Raw genomic sequence first — 14,291 nt, 5'->3', positions numbered from 1 at the left:
TCATATTCAAGTCAAAATATCGTTGACTGTAAATAAAAGCTAAACAAAAACAAAAAAATCTGTCGGTTGGATTTCACGGCCGGTTGTTGCATTTGGAGTGGAGACTTCATTCAAAACATTTCACCGCGTCGTCTAAAATTGACTCGCGTCCATCACAAATGTGGTGAAAACCTTCGAAAACGCTACGCTCAGCACAAGCGCGCCCGCCACATGTGGAAAAGCATTCCCAGCACTCGTGTCAATAATTAGATGTCACAATTTGGGATCTTTTGTTCCCTTTTCAGATATTTGAGTTGAAATATTTGCACGGCTTCCAGCAAAGACAAAAAAAAAAAACAAAGGAACACTTGCCATTCACCTCAAAAATAAAACTGCACACTGCACATTAGTCATGGAGCTGAAATAACATCTTCTTTATCTAAAAAAAAAAAAAAAAGAGGGGCGGGGGGGGGGGGGTGGGTCGTACAATAGAGTCCAAAACAAAAGACAGATCCGTGCAGGATCACATTCACTCCTGCTTCTGCCGACCACAAATTCATGAATCAGCTGCTCCCAACTGTTATTCTTAACGTCTGATCTCATCTACTTCAACCAAAAAAAGATGTCCAAAAATGATCGTCACAAGGTGGCCAAAAAATAGGAAACGTGCATTTTCCCGTCACTTGATTCACACACACACACACACAAAAAAGTGGGTCATATCTGCTGGAACCATATCGAATTTGAACCCAATAACAAAAGAAGAGAGGATTCAGGTCGTTGAGAGGCAAAAAAAAAAAAAAAAAAGTTACTCAACTAAGCCCAATGGCACGAGCTATCGTATTGTTGGATAATAAGCAGCATTATGCAAAAACTACAGACCTTCTGTGAAAGATTTGTGGATTTCTAATCCCCGGAGCAATCAGTAGAAACAGCAGCTAATGAACAAATTGCGGGATAAAAAAAAAAACAAACCCCAAAACAGACCACGTCAGGTTTGACACCCGACCGCTGGACTAATACGCAAGTGACAGGGACGTAAGAGGTCTTAAATTTGGCTGATGAAGAGAAACGGGTTCGGCTGACCAGCTGCCCCTCCGGACCACGTTCTGAGTCAGCCTCACTGTTTGTGTGTGCCTCTTTTTCTTGCTTTCTCAGGTCAAAAGGTTACAAGGTTACAAATTCGCAAACTACAACTGGTGGCACAGATGGCAACACCAATGCGAACGCATGTTTATCTTACCTTTCCAGATGTCGCTGGGTCACATTGCCGCTCGCAAAGGGAATGATTTGGGAAAGGGTTTATAGAAACAAATGCATGATAAAAGAATAATTCTAACAAGACCGTTTAGCACGTTTGCCTTACAGTCGGCAAGCTCAAATGTGTATTCGGAGGGGGAGCAAAGAAGAGTTCAAGACAGAAGTGAACGATTTATTCGTTTTCTTTCACCTAAAGTCAACACAAGCGAGAGTTACACACAGCATAGCATCATGCACACAGAGGGGTCCTCCATTTATGACGGAGTTCCCAGAAGCGCAGCCGCCGCCATCGGGCCAAAACCGCCTACAGTCCAAATTGGAGAATTTTTTTTTCAGGAATCCAAACTATTGGTCAGTGCCCACGTGGATTTGCCAGGAGGGATGGATTAACCGCCCTTCGAGATTTTTATTAGAGGACAACAATATTTTTGGGGCTAATTTTTGTCACAAAGGAACTCTTCTCTTCCTTTGTAAGAATTCTACTGGTAGTTGTGTCAAAAAGCCGTTCTCGTCACAAATCCTGATGAAGTAGCAGCTAGCTAACATACAGACGCAACTGCACAGCTCCATGATTTTTGGTCAGAGGAAATGACTTTGTCATTTTGTCACGTACATCGCAAAGAAACTGTCCCCCCGAGCCAGATTTCAAATGGCAGATTCCTTTACTTCAAAAGCTAATATCTGAACCAGCAATTAGCTGCTAGCTAACAAATGATTATTTTACGTTTTTTCCACCGAGACGTGATGGAAGCGACCGCGCCGCTCCAGAATCGAAATTGGTTTGACCGCGTTATCCTTCACCAGAACCAAAATTCAGTTTGTCGCCCATGTGACAGCAGTCTTTTGGAGTCACTTGAGCCATTTCTAGGACACAATGCAGATTTACTTGGATTTACCTCGCTGCGAGGTAACGGAGCTAAAGTCTTCATTGTTTGAATTATTTTTCTCGAGCGATTGCCGGTGAGATATGACTCAGTTCTTCCTTCCACATTTTGAACACCCGCTGAAGTCAATCCGAGTTCAGATGCATTTTTCCTCCGTGGTTACAGCGCTGAGTGACATCTGTAGCCCGGGGTCCTTAGCCGGGGAAGCAAGTGGTTCCCTCGGCGCGTGGCCCCCTTCTGTCCTTGGGTCCACATTGCCCTGCTCGCACGACGACGCCCACGAAAGACCTTCTGGTTTGTGATTGTGACAGGAGCTCTCGCCGTGTTCCTCGCGTCCCTGGGGGAGGTACAAGAAAGTCTCGGAGCTGATGTCTGGACCGTCGTGAGACACGTGTGAACGCGAGTCTTGCTTGGAGACGACCGAGGAAAGTGGATGCGGCGCGGCGTCCGTGCAGCGCAAGCTGCCGCTGTTGCTCTTCTTCTGGTTTTTGGCGCCGGTCTTGCAGAAGAGGCACTTGATGTTCTCCACTAGCTGGCGGATGACAGCCTTGCGCAGCAGGATGTAGATCCACGGGTCCAGAATGGGGTTGAAGGAGGCGAAGCGAATCGCCGTCAGGTCGGGGTTTTTGTCCAAGCGCAGTTCTACTGGAGTCTTATAGAGCTGGTTCAGAAACACCTGAGCCTGCAAATACAGAATGGAATAGGGACATTTGGAAAAATCTGCAGAAATAAGTAAAGCAGCCCTCTCCCCCCCCCAAAAAAAAAAAAAAAAAATTGGACCAGCAGGATGTGAGGGTGTGTCCCAACGACGGCACAAGGCAGGACATTGTAGGTTCGCTGATCAAGAATTGAATGACTTCTGGGCCTTATGTATGCGTTCCACAGCGAGTTTTACTTCTTTGGCCACCACTTTTTCTTGTTCTTTGCATTTTCCGATAGTTGTACCGTTCTGTGGCTCGGCACTACGTATTTCTTGGTACCGCGACAGAAATTGTTCCATGTGTGGTGTGCTGCGGGGTGTCCGACATCTCAGATACGCCATTCACAATCAGAGCGCGACAAACACACTCGGCAACTTTTTTCATGTTTTTCTCATTGTATGAGGTCTCTTAAATCAAAAAAAAAAAAAAAAACGGTTACGATGTTAAATATCGGTAAATAATGTATGTATTTAATTCACGTTGCAAGTGAATCATCTCCCCAGAGGAAGGCAGCATGGTGCAGAAAGCCTTTTACTTTTTATCTGAGTGACAATTCATTCATAAAATAATCAGTTTGAATGTATTAAGATTCCTTTGGTGTCTTGGGATTCATTTTTTTTATGCGTTTATCGGGTTTCCTTTTTCTGTTCCAAATTCTGCCTGGCAACAAGTGTATGCACCTGTATGTGTCACGACAAGACAAAAGCAATAACATCGACGGTGCAGTGCATTTTTTTCCCCCATTTTTTCATTTAAAAAAACAAAACAAAACAAAACATGAATTTCAGATTATCTGTCGTCGAGTTTTTGGTATCCCAAAATATGCAAAGACCAGTGGCAACGAGCTTGGCCCAGAATCTAAGTGTGGGGGGAGGTTGTCGGTTGGGTGGTGATGACAAAAAAAGGGAAAAATGTTTAACAGGGGAAGTTAAATTTGTGAACAGGACACGCGTCGCGCCTGCACTCGCACTTGCACCGCAGTCGCATTGTGAAGAGCAGAACGGAACTTTTTGTTCTTGCGTGAGCGTCTATTTTCGCAATGTGGTTCGGCAATGTTCAGAAACCAGTTTTGGTTTCAGACGTTGTTTATTGAACTCTACCTTTAACCTCATCCCAGGGGAGACCACAATTGTCGGAGAAAGAGAGAGAGACACAAAGGTCTTTGTTCACAATTCTGTGTTGAGAGAATTTTTAGGCGTGAAAAATACGAGTCGTACTCGTACTAGTGAGTACTTGCACTGGAATTGGTCTTTAAAAAAACCCAACAAGGACCTCAACAAGGATGCCATGGCATACAATGAGAGATCATTTGGAACGCTTAAGTTGTTTGACAATAATTATCAATTAGTGTATCCTGGTTCATCTATTTTTGGCAGCAATGTATAGTGACAGACCAAAACAAATGACAACAAGTGCTCTCTCACTTCATGGCAGAAGGAAAAATAAACCTCATCCATCCTTCATCTACGGCTTTTCCGGGTCAGGTCGCAGGGGAAGTAGCTTCAGCAGGGATACCCAGACTTTCCTTTCCCCAGCCACTTCTTCCATCTCTTCCGGAGGGATACCGAGGCGTTCCCAGGCCGGCCGAGAGGACGTAGTCTCTCCGGCGTGTCCTGGGTCGTCCTCGGGGTCTCTTTCCGGTGGGACACCTCACCGGGGAGGCGTCCGGGAGGGATCCGGATCAGATGCCCCAGCCACCTCATCTGGCTCCTCGACACTGAGCCCCTCCCGGATGAGCGACCTTCTCACCCGTTCTCTAAGGGAGAGCCCGGACACCCGGCGGAGGAGGAAACTCATATCGACCGCTCGTATCCGGGCTCTTGTTCTTTCGGTCACGACCCGCAGCTCGTGCCCGTAGGTGAGGGGAGGAACGTAGATGGACTGGCAAATTGAGAGTTTGCCCTTTCGACTTAGCTCCCCCTTTACCACAATGGACCGATACAAACAACAAACAACAACAGAACCGCATCATCTGCAAAGAGCAGAGATGCGATGCTGAGGCCACCAAACCGGACACCCTCTCCGCCTCGGCTGCGCCTAGAAATAAAAAAACAATAAACCTGTTGCCCTTCATTCAACAGAATCAGTTTGTTAGACCACATCGTGATTTGTTTTTTTTTTTTCAGTATTTATACTTTGGTGGGTGGCACGGTGGCCGCAGGACCCGAGTTCGATCCCGGCCCCGCCTGCGTGGCTTTTCTCCGGGTGGGCACTCCGGTTTCCTCCAACGCATCCCAAAGACGTGCAACATTCATTGGACACTGTAAATTGGCACTCGGTGTGATTGCAAGTGCGACTGTTTGTCTCTATGTGCCCCGCGATTGGCTGGCGACCAGTTCAGGGTGTACCCGTTGACAGCTGGGATAGGCTCCAAGCACTCCCCGCGACCCTCGTGAGGATTAGCGGCAAAGAAAATGGATAGGATGGATGTACTTTTGTGCTGTGCTGCCTCTACTGTCTAAGCAAACGACCTGGCGCGTAAAATGCGGAGCAAAGGCGCAAGAGAGCCGACTCACAACAAGCGGAATGGAGCAGATGAGCACCACTGCCGAGGTGCCGATGAGCAGGATGACCATCTGGATCTCGGCGGCGGCCAGACGCCCGAAACTTCGGCCCACGTTGCCGCGGCCGAGCTCGGTGCCCAGCGACGTCCTGCGCACGTAGAGGCGGTGCATGCGGATGAGAGCCCCGCACACCAGCACGTTGCACAGCACCGTGGCCAGGATGAGCACCGAGCTGAAGCCGGCGTACATGAAGTTGAACGCCGCGTCGCTCGTCTCGTTGCTCCGCCACTCCAGGAAGCACCAGGTCTGCGGGTACTGCTTGCGGACGCGGCCGAAGCCGAGCGCGGGCAGCGCGCAGAAGAGCGCGTTGGACGCGTAGATGGCCGCGAGGCTCAAGCCGGCCAGCTTCTGGTCCACGTAGTCGTTGTAGAAGTACGCGTGGTTGATGGCCATGTATCTCTCCACGGACATGGCGCAGATGATGCTGAGGCCGGCCAGCGAGAAGAAGATCAGCGTGAAGCCGAAGTACTGACAAAGGGGCTCCCCGCCGGGCCAGGCGCCCTTCACGTAGGTGGCGATGGTGACCGGGCTGGCCAGCAGCGTGCCCAGGAGGTCGGTGACGGCCAGGCCGCACACCAGCGTGTAGAAGGTGCTCTCCTTCTGCTCCTTGCGGGACTTGCACAGCACCGCGATGGCGATGACGTTGCCCGCCACCCCGAAGATGAACATGATGGACGGGATGGTGGGGATCATGGCGCGCCCCGTCATGGAGCGCTCGCCCGCGCTCTCCATCCTTCTTCCTCGGGTCGCCTCAGCCTCAGCCTCAGCCTCAGCCTCAGCCTCAGCCTCAGCCTCAGCCTCAGCCTCAGCCTTACTTATTTCGCCGGAGCGCGCAACTCCTCGATGGCATCGTTTGAAACAAAGCCACAAACCAGTTGAGCCGGAGTCCGAACTTGCGAGAACCTAAACGTGCGCGAGTCACAGATGAAGGCAGGCTCCACGCTGCGGTGACTTCATTCAAAACACGCGAGTCCGCCCCCCCCTCCCCCACCCGTGCTTGCTTTCTCTCACAGACATCATGTCAAATCATTAGGCACACCTCCTCCACCACAGGTGTCGAACCGGTGGCCATCATTTCATGCTGTCTTCTGGTCTAATACCAATGAGATAGTTGCAAGTATTTTAGTTGTATTTGTCACCAATCCCCCTTTGATAGCATATACAGTAGCTGGAAAACATGTTTTTACAAGCTTGCCATGTCAAAAGTGGTCATTCATCAATGCGCTGTGAATACTGCGTGTAATTACAGTACAGAGCTCGTGCACCCACGTCATAAAATCACGTGACTTTTGTTTACGTCGCCATATTGCCGTCTGGCAAAGCTAAGTCGGTTGGAGACGACGCAAAAATATGTCTTGTAGCACGACGCCCAGAGTCTTGTCCGATACCGTTAGACACGTAGAAGGTGAAAATAAACGCAGGTACGTGGAAAGATTAGATAAACTCGGCACAGAGGAACCGCATTTAATGCCGAAGTCGATGTTTTCGCAGATGAGAAATTGGACCGTTATTTCGCTTCCGCTTGTCTTGGACAACTGGATCTAGACGTGGATCCGGTGAGCAAGTCGTCGAGATTTACACGGAAAAGTTGGAAAGAGTATAAAAGTCTGGACGCATACGAATACTTCGTTTCATTCATTAATTATGATTGGAAAAAAAAAGACGACGGGTTGCCAGCTCGTGAACGCAGAAGCGTGTTCGGCGACATGTTAATCTTTGCTGGAATCCATCAATCTTTTCACCTCGTATTCAATTCAAATAGCAATATTTCAATAAATGACCCCTGGCTTTACACAAACTCGCATTCATTAACTACGATTGGAAAAAAACCAAAAAAAAAAAAGAGGACGGAGTCGTCTCCACGGAACGTACACGGAAGCGATTGCGACCACGCTTAACCTCCATAAACCTCTGCGACCGACATTTTTTTAAAATACGCATTGATCTTAAATGAATCAAGTTGGCATTACAGATACAAATTGGTAATTTGAGTTTGAGAAAAATAATTCCTACCTGAAATGAAGCGATCGCTACACGGGCGTGTGCGTATTTTGGTTGGGCACCATCCATCACGTTTAATTGCCGAAATCCATCGACCATTTTCTGGTCCTTTCAGCTGCTGTTCCGTAGAATGACCTCTTTTGAATATCCGTCTCGTCTGTTGTGACGTCCAACAGCACGACAAGTCTCGGACATTTTGAATATTCTGCTCCGGTTCAATGTCCTCCACGATGTCGAGCGTCTCCGTTCGACCGGCAATATGGCGCCGTGAAAATGGTGAGGTCACGGGCACGAGCTCTACCTGAGGTCATCTTTCATTTCCACGGGTTCACAGGAAAACCTTCAGTCAAACTCTACAGAGTGTCCCCAAAAAATGTATACACACTTTAAACGACAAATGACAATTTGTCAAAAATATTTGAATTATCGTAAACATCAAGTTTAGAATGATTTAAAGTGTGTATACATTTTTTGCGTCCCACTTTAGACACTTGAACTTGAAATCTTCCATTTGGCTTGTTGGAAGCCGCAGCACGACTCGGTGTACTTGACTGACTTACATTAGTCTCATGTAAATGAGAGACTTTTTTTAAAATGTTTCTTTTATTCATGAGGTACTGGAACTGACACCATTTTACCCACAAACACCTCATTGAGCGACGCTCTCGTACGTGCTCGTCCCCTCGCAAATAAACCACCTCATCCGTCGGAGCCGCAATGAGGCAAAACCCAGCGGCACGACTTCCTGTCACGGCGCCACCTCTGACAGCTGTCACGCAGCTGATGTTCATTTGATTGGAATTAGACCAAACCAGACCAGGCATTAGAGTTGGAGTTTTGGCACTGGCATTGAGAGGAGCCAGATGAGGTGGCTGGGGCATCTGATTCGGACGCCTCCCCGGTGAGGTGTTCCGGGCACGTCCCACCGGAAAGACACCCCGAGGACGACCCAGGACACGCTGGAGAGACTACAGTATGTCTCTCGGCTGGCTTGGGAACGCCTCGGGATCCCTCCGGAAGAGATGGAAGAAGTGGCTGGGGAAAGGGAAGTCTGGCGATCCCTGCTGAAGCTACTTCCCCCGCGACCCGACCCGGAAAAGCGGTAGATAATAGATGGAGGGATTTGCCAGTTCGTCGGGTTGCATTTACAGCATGTTGGATTCTCCACTATTGTGCATAAATCTAGTGTAGAGCTATCCTTGTCACAGCGAGTCTGTGCCCTTTTAGCTTGTCTACGTCTTGTCAAGTTTCTTAGTTTGTTCCACAGTCATCGGACCTCGTTTCATGTTTTTGGATACTGCCTTTAGTCTAACGTTTTCGTGCCTCTGCCGCATCGGACTGCTACACCTTGTATTGACCTTTTTCTGGAATAAAACCACTCTGATCATTATGTCATCGCCCGGAAGTCCTGCATTTGGGTCCGCCCCCGTGTCGACGGATCACGACACTTTCTTAAAAAAAAAAAACAAAAAACAATCCAAATGTCTGAGTCGCAATCGTGCGCACCATCGTCAGTTGACAAACGAAGTGAGTTGTTCGACGTTGCTTTATGGAAGACAGCATGTGTGGAAATGAACTCACAGACAGAAAATAATCATATTTGTTATTTAAAAATTAAAAAAAAACCTGGCTAAGTCTGATTCAAAACAAGGTCGACAAAATTTCGTATCCCCCCCCAAACAGTTTTTGTTTTTTTTTGAGGTGGATAAACTTTGCCAAAAATGACAAAGACGTGTCGGTAATTGCTTTTTGTGATATGTACATTTTAAATCTGGTGCAATTGGGGGGGGGGGGGGTGTTGTGGTAAATTGAGCCAGTTGTGGCTTTGCTTCAGTTAAGCAGAGCTGCAGAGAGCAAGCTGGGATTGGTTAACAGTCTCGCTTCTGATCAGGGTCACAAGCCACAAATCCCTCTTCTGTACTGACTACCTAATTGGATTTCGACTTGTCTACATGAAGGGCCATGAAAGGGTCAATGGCCTTTGCGCCTTCTTCGGGGGGGGCCTTCCACATCCTTCCCACGTCGTGCAACGGAACATGCCGGACTTGGATTGGCCCTGCCTGACGTCATCGCGCTGGTAAAACCCGTTCCGCACTTTTGTTGTGTTCTCAGTTGCCAGCTTGAAAACGCGAGGGGGGGGGGGGGGGGGAAGCCGACATCTTAAAACACGATTTCTCAAGCATGCCGCTAGTCGTTGGCAGAAGTGGGGAAAATTTGGGTACAATTTTTCAGGTATTCCATTTTTCCAATGACTTTTGACTTTTACTCCCTAAATTTGAACACCGCAGAGGAGTAAAGAGAACCAGATTTGACATATTTTTGGATTGAGCTCTTTGTTTACTATTAAATGTAAGGCTGAAGAAGTGGCATTTTTCAGTTATCATCTGCTAATTTAGCTTTTTTTACTGTGTCCGTTTGTAAAACACTCTTTGATAGCCATACAGGACAATAAAAGTCCCTTTGGTGTCCCTGTCATAATCACTGATAGCATGATAAAAATGTTGCAGTTTAATGAAAGTGAGGTCTTATTGTGACAGGTCCAAAATTTGTACACACAATGACAAATCTTTTATAATGCGTTTACTTCATTTTATTCCATACCCGTTCTGCTAACTTCAGCGTGTGCAAGTGGCTAAATGACTAACATCTTTTTACATGCTTTTATTTTCCATATTCAGTTAATTGATTGTATATTTGCACGTTTGTGTTGATGTATTTATATTCTATAAATTGCTGTCCCCCCCCCCCCCCCCCGTCAGTATTTGATAACGGCCCTCCAACGTTTTCACGGACATTCTTCAAAGGCATCTGAAACGGTGGCAGAGTAAATATTTACGCTTTTCATCATGTTACACGTGTAGATGATCGAGCTTATCGCGTGCACTCTGCCATCGTGAAATATGAAGTGATAAGAAACGTTTTTCAGAAGTTCAGTCCACACTCAGCTTGGTCACGAGGTGAAGGTCCGCCGCGTGCTCATGAAACGCTAACATCAGCCCAAAATGTCCGCCCTGCCAGCCAGTTTACATATTTTGTAAGTACATCTTGCGCTTGCAGTCAATCCCCCCCCCCCAAAAAAAAAAAAAAAACAACGTGTGAGCTTGAACTATTTGTATTTATAACAGCATAATAACCACATAAAGGAATAGACAATGAAAAATCTTAATCCGATAGGTCATGTCAAATGTACCGTCCCTTGAAAATTTGAGATGAATCCAACATCATTCAATGAGGTTTTTATCGGCAATTATGAATTTCATGGGGGCTACCATGTTGGCCCGTTTGCACGGACGGATGTGACGTATTCTGTGCGTAACCAAAGAAATCGTGGCTGATTTGTAGCGTAATCGCATGCAGTAGCACCACCATCAGACACGTGAAAATGCCCTCCTGTATCACGAAATGTTGCCATAATTTGGGAAGAAATAATCCGAGGAAGGCTCAGTGGCATATTCTGCCCAGTAATAAAAAAAAAAAACCCCAAACGTTTAAGGACACAGTGGCTAGCGTAGTGTGGTCGCCCTGAGCCGTACCACATATGTACAAGTTTAGTATTTAAGGCCAACCCTTTTAGAGTACAATTAGTCTGTGAATTCTTTGTTATGATATTGCACTATCCAATGACGACAAAAGTATTTCTTCCCATAATTGCGACTTCTTGTCCATCCGTTCACATCGTCACCGTCGTGCAATTTGATTTGCCATCATGCCGGTACGATGGTGAACGGTTCTTGCCGGCAAAGGCGTGTCTCTTATTCATTTGATGATCTTGTCTTGATGCAAAGTTGGCAAAATGTTGATTGGCAACGTCGAGTGCGAATGCTTTGGCGTCCTCCTCCCGCCGTCTCCCCAAAGGCTGTCCATCCATCAAACAATTGTTGAAAACTTCGGTGGTACTCGTGTTTTTTTTTTTCTTTTCTTTGAGCGACCTTCGTCAAAAGTTTCCATAATTATTCCTCCGACACGATCGGCGTTCTGCGGCTGTGGTTAGTCAGCGAGTCAGACTCTGCGTCATTCCCGTCTGTAAAACCGTCAAAATATTCACCATTATTTACAGCCACAGGTTGAAATCTGTATGGACGTTTTCCTCCGTCTTCCCGATCGATCGACCGACGCTGCCATTTCTTCATGGGATGAGGATAAATCCAAGAAATCAGCGTTGACCGTGATTGTGTATTCCTTTGTTTGCCCACGGCAGATGACACTTCCTGTTTTTTAAGTCATGGGACTTGCTAAAATGCCAATAAAAATCTTCTCAAAACACCATCAAATTTTCAAGGTACAGTAGATATGACGTGACCTATGGGATTAGGGCTTTTCATTGTTCAGCGGACGATTCCTTTAATGGACTGAAGAATATGAAGTTCAAAAGACAGTCTCGGATTTTGGCAGGTAAAATTGGGAAGACTCGAGGCTGAAGGGCGATCGTGACTTTCATCATTAACGGGTAATAAATATATTCAGCAATTGAGGAGAAAAATTCCATTCACTTTTCAATTGGGTACATTTCAGATCAGTCATCCTGCTTTTACCTGTACAGTAAAGCCTCGGTTCTCAAACGTCCCCAGTTTTCGAACGAAAATTTGGAGATCTTTTTGCTTGCGTTTTCAAACAAAAATTGGTACTCAAAACCCGGAAATAACATATTGCGCCCGGCGAGACCAGCTGACCCACGACGCGCTTTGTTGTGAACTCCCACGCCGCCGAAAAACCCCGGAAATAACATAATGCGCACGACGCGTTTTGTTGTTGTCAATTTGAACGCCCCAAAGAAAACCGGACATGACATAACGCATGCGGCACAACCAGCGCACTTTTGTTATTCTGTAATTATGCAGACGTGTCCCGGTAGTGACTGTTGCTTTTCTTATCAATTAACCCGAAGAAGCTAAGTTGCTTGTTTAAAGTTATTCTGCACTTTTGTTAATAAAAAAAGTTGACAAGGCTGAGGGCCGGGTCGCTACAGCCTCGCGTACTCTACTACCAACGCATACATTTTAAGCAAAATATATTTCGTAAATTATTTTATTATATAAAGTATCTCAACTATACAAGTATTTCTACTATGCAGTTTATTAAAAAGCGAAAAAAAATGCTTCAAAAAAGACCCATTTTTTTAGGCTTGGAACGCATTATTTCTTTATCCATTCATCCTAATGGGAAACACCGATTCGGTTTTCGAACAAATCACTTCTCGAACCGTTTTCTGGAACCGAGGCATCACTGTATTTCACTTTTATCTGCACTTCGACTGCGTGTGAGTACTTTTCACCATCTCCGGATGTAGGCTGCATTCGAGACAATTGTCAAACAATCAAATAAAATTGTGTTCTTTGTCTGCAAAACGCGATTGTTGCATAACGTGGGCGTGCAGCTAAAATATGACGTCAGAACCCCGTGCGCGCGTCGCACGTCTGTCTGCTCTTGAGCCTCTGCAGAATGCACTGAAAGCACATTTGTCCGATTAGGCCTCTCAAGAATGAGCTTTTCCTGGATTTGTGTTTGGCAGTCAGATAACCTGCGGCATGCTCGCACTACGACTGTACGGTTGCAAAAAGAAAGAAAAAAGAAAAAAGTTCCAATCAGTGTTCCCGTCAATAGCGCGCAACAATCGCACGCCTTCATCCTGCTACGTTATGTATTGTGAATGAAAAGAAAACATTTTTTTTTTCCCCCCATTTTTATAGCCACACAATTACTACATTGTATAAAGCGAAGGTTAGGTTGCCACGACTGTGTTGTGCGACATTTACGACTGCAGGTGTCTGTCACTAGTTAAGTGTTTTTTTCTTCTTCTGAAGTTAAAAAACAAAACAAAACACACAGACGGGCGGCAAACTTCAGTTAACGGCTTTTGTTGGCAGCATGAGTCACTTCCCTCAGTGTACGCAGTTGTTTGTTTACATTTCGAAGCTAGGCGTGAACTGCAGCTTCATGACCTTGATCAGCCGCTTTATCACTTTCTGGCCGCAGGGCTTTTTTTTTTTACCGGAGGAGGGGGAAATCTTCGCCATCGTCGTCATCGGGCCGCCGAAGAGGAAATTATCATCGACCCGGGCGGGCGCGGACAAGCCTGAATCTTCCCCGCCGGCGTTTAAGAGGACAACGCGCGCACGTAAGAACCTGCATTTTGGCATCATCCATGTCTGACAGTGTTCGAATGCAGACGGGATTCGTTGTCCTTACATTCGACTTGAGCCTTGCTGGGTTAAAGATTTTTGAATTCATGCTCAACAGGCATGAAGGGAGAAAACCAAATAACTCCCACTTTTCATAAAGACATCTTCAAGTGGAAATAAATGACATCTGACTTCATAATAGATGGGGGGAAAATTGACATCTCTACGATCGTGTCGAAGTTAAAGGTTCACTGACCTGAAAAGCATGATTTTTAATATGTTACTAATGTTAAAAAAAAGGCAGGCGGAATGGACATGGCTTTTACGGATATGGCTTTTTGTAACTCCCGCCATGAAAATCCTCTCAAGGGATTTGTTTTGGAGGAGAAGCAGGAAGTGACGTTATTAGCAGGAACCACCTCAGGCGGTCTCGCGTGCTCGTACCAGTTTTACCTGCGGGAAGGTAGCTCGTTGTTCCTTTGCGTTCGCCAAAATGCCGGCTCGTCGTATCCCCGGATATTGTCCGAACCCTCGGGAGGATGGATTCACTCTTCACGCTTTTCCAAAAGACCCGGTTCGTCGCGAAAAATGGATTGCACGGGTGCTTCGTGGGTTCCAAATGACAGGTAGATGTGTATAGCGCTATCAAAAAATATATATATTGTTGGGGGGAGGGATGTAATCCTTCTTTCAGTGAGCGGCTGAGTACGCAACATACTGTCATTCATACTGTAGGGGAGTCTGTTGTTAGTCAGAACTGATCCGCATATCATCTAAATACGG

At 46.4% G+C, this 14,291-nt stretch overlaps 1 protein-coding gene across 1 annotated transcript; it reads right to left on the bottom strand.

Moving 5' to 3' along the window:
* Positions 1 to 1,452: 1,452 nt before the first annotated feature.
* On the bottom strand, positions 1,453 to 6,126 carry ptger4a (prostaglandin E receptor 4 (subtype EP4) a). Its single transcript, XM_061818180.1, has 2 exons — positions 5,341 to 6,126; positions 1,453 to 2,805 (listed from the first exon to the last, which is right to left on the bottom strand). Exons 1-2 carry the CDS (start codon positions 6,118 to 6,120, stop codon positions 2,260 to 2,262), a joined length of 1,326 nt encoding a protein of 441 aa, XP_061674164.1. The 5' UTR covers positions 6,121 to 6,126; the 3' UTR covers positions 1,453 to 2,259.
* Positions 6,127 to 14,291: the final 8,165 nt, after the last annotated feature.

The sequence above is a fragment of the Syngnathoides biaculeatus genome, chromosome 4 (assembly GCF_019802595.1).
Source record: "Syngnathoides biaculeatus isolate LvHL_M chromosome 4, ASM1980259v1, whole genome shotgun sequence".
Classification (NCBI taxonomy): Eukaryota; Metazoa; Chordata; class Actinopteri; order Syngnathiformes; family Syngnathidae; genus Syngnathoides; species Syngnathoides biaculeatus.
Note: the sequence above shows the minus strand (reverse complement) of the source record. Positions and strands in the feature narration are given on the sequence as shown.

What these genes read in the sequence shown, in the direction of transcription:
- ptger4a (XM_061818180.1), bottom strand. Translation starts at nt 6,120, where the DNA reads ATGGAGAGCGCGGGCGAGCGCTCCATGACGGGGCGCGCCATGATCCCC. An exon ending in TCTGCTCCATTCCGCTTGTT is followed by an intron (nt 2,806 to 5,340) that starts GTGAGTCGGCTC and finishes CTGTATTTGCAG; the next exon opens with GCTCAGGTGTTTCTGAACCA.